Source organism: Pyxicephalus adspersus, chromosome 10, assembly GCF_032062135.1.
Source record: "Pyxicephalus adspersus chromosome 10, UCB_Pads_2.0, whole genome shotgun sequence".
Lineage (NCBI taxonomy): Eukaryota > Metazoa > Chordata > Amphibia > Anura > Pyxicephalidae > Pyxicephalus > Pyxicephalus adspersus.
In genome coordinates, this window is record NC_092867.1 from 56948299 (window position 1) to 56949862 (window position 1564).

The following is a 1564-nucleotide window of genomic DNA, read 5'->3' on the forward strand; positions in this document are numbered from 1 at the left end:
AATTGAAAATATTGCCTATTTCTTCCTAGGATTTTTGATGTCATGGGGTTGGCTCAAAGCTAGTTTAAGACTTTTTTAAAGGAAAGCGTGCAGCTTTCTCTTCCTCTGTTACTTTTCCCTGTTAATACATATACATGCACATATCTAGATTTGGCCACGCATTGCCAATGCAGCCTGAAAAGCAGAAAAAATACAATACAGCACCATCTAGTTGCCATCAAAACATGATTTGAGGAAGTGGGCCATGGTCTAAAATGGCATTTAAACTGCATAAACACCCTGAAAGGCTATTAAAGCAATAAAATATGTTTCGCTCAAAGTATATTTGTTCCTGGACGTTTTATATACTAACACTATTTGAATTATATAAACACCTAAATAATGCATATAATCCAGTATTTATTGAGCAAAATTAAGTTGAGCAACAACAGAACATTTCTAAGAGTGCTTGACCCTGCTTGTGAGCAGCAAATGTTGTTTGATGTTGTGCTGGGCAACCTGGACCTCCTTCCATCACCATCAGGTGTGTTAGAATGAGTATGCAACCGAGCTGGACAACTAACTGAAAACCTGTTTGGCCAGGAACTGGAAATGTGCTTGTATACAATAGAGCTAAGATCAGGCAGCACAGCACAATGGGTACAAACCTATAACACTACTACAAATGAACAGAGGATTTCTGTAGAACAGCGGCAGCAAATCAACATGAGTGAAGTATGTTAAAGGAAAACCACAGCTAATTCGGCAAATGTCAGACTATTAAAAAAAAATCAATACAATAATGTCAATACAGGTACAGCAAAAGGGAGGAAATGTATTAATTTATTACAAGGTAATTTTATGGTACAGTTTATGGAAGCCCCAACTAGAAATGATACCCTGCTGGACCTAGTTTTCTCTAACAATGCAGAGCTTATAACAAATGTGCAAATAAAAGAGAATCAGGTTAGCAGTGACCATAATATGATTTCAATTAATGTTAGCTGTAAACAAGATCATTACAAAGCACAAGGGGGCGCTCTTTGCGTCTGGAGGAAAAGAAGTTTAAGCTCCGGATAAGGAAGGGATTCTTCACTGTAAGGTCTGTAGAAATGTGGAATCGGCAAATACTATAGATTGCTTTAAAAGCTGGATGATTTCTAGAAGCACAGAATATATCTGGGAATTAAGGCTTTAAAGTAAAGATAACAGACTGTTGATCCAGAATAAATCTGACTGCCAATATTGTTTTTTCTCTGTTAGAGGAAAATGTACTAGCACAGACCACTGTTCAGCCTGCGAAGTGGGATGCAAAAATGGAGGGTGAGCACTTGTAGATGAGGTTGCCATTTCCTATTAGCATTATAGTACAACTTGAGAAAATCACCGACCAAACAACAGAACCCGGCCCCGCAAACCTTACTGATTGGTATGCAATATTGGACCGAAGACTGCAGTTCCCTTTTTCTCCACAAGATGGCGAGCTACGTTTATGGAGTAGAAGAAACAGGAAGTTCCGGGTGAGAGATCAGCTGGGCGGAAGTAGTGAAGAGACATTGCTGGAACTGGCACCTGATAAGGTGAT

The 1564-nt window shown here is 38.9% G+C and overlaps 1 protein-coding gene across 1 annotated transcript in view; it reads left to right on the plus strand.

Moving 5' to 3' along the window:
- Positions 1-1316: 1316 nt before the first annotated feature.
- Positions 1317-1564, plus strand: part of LOC140338890 (uncharacterized) — a 4012-nt gene continuing 3764 nt past the window's right edge. Inside the window, exon 1 of the mRNA XM_072423209.1 lies at positions 1317-1559. Within this exon, the coding sequence (XP_072279310.1) occupies positions 1317-1559 (243 nt within the window). The remainder of the gene's footprint in view (positions 1560-1564) is intronic.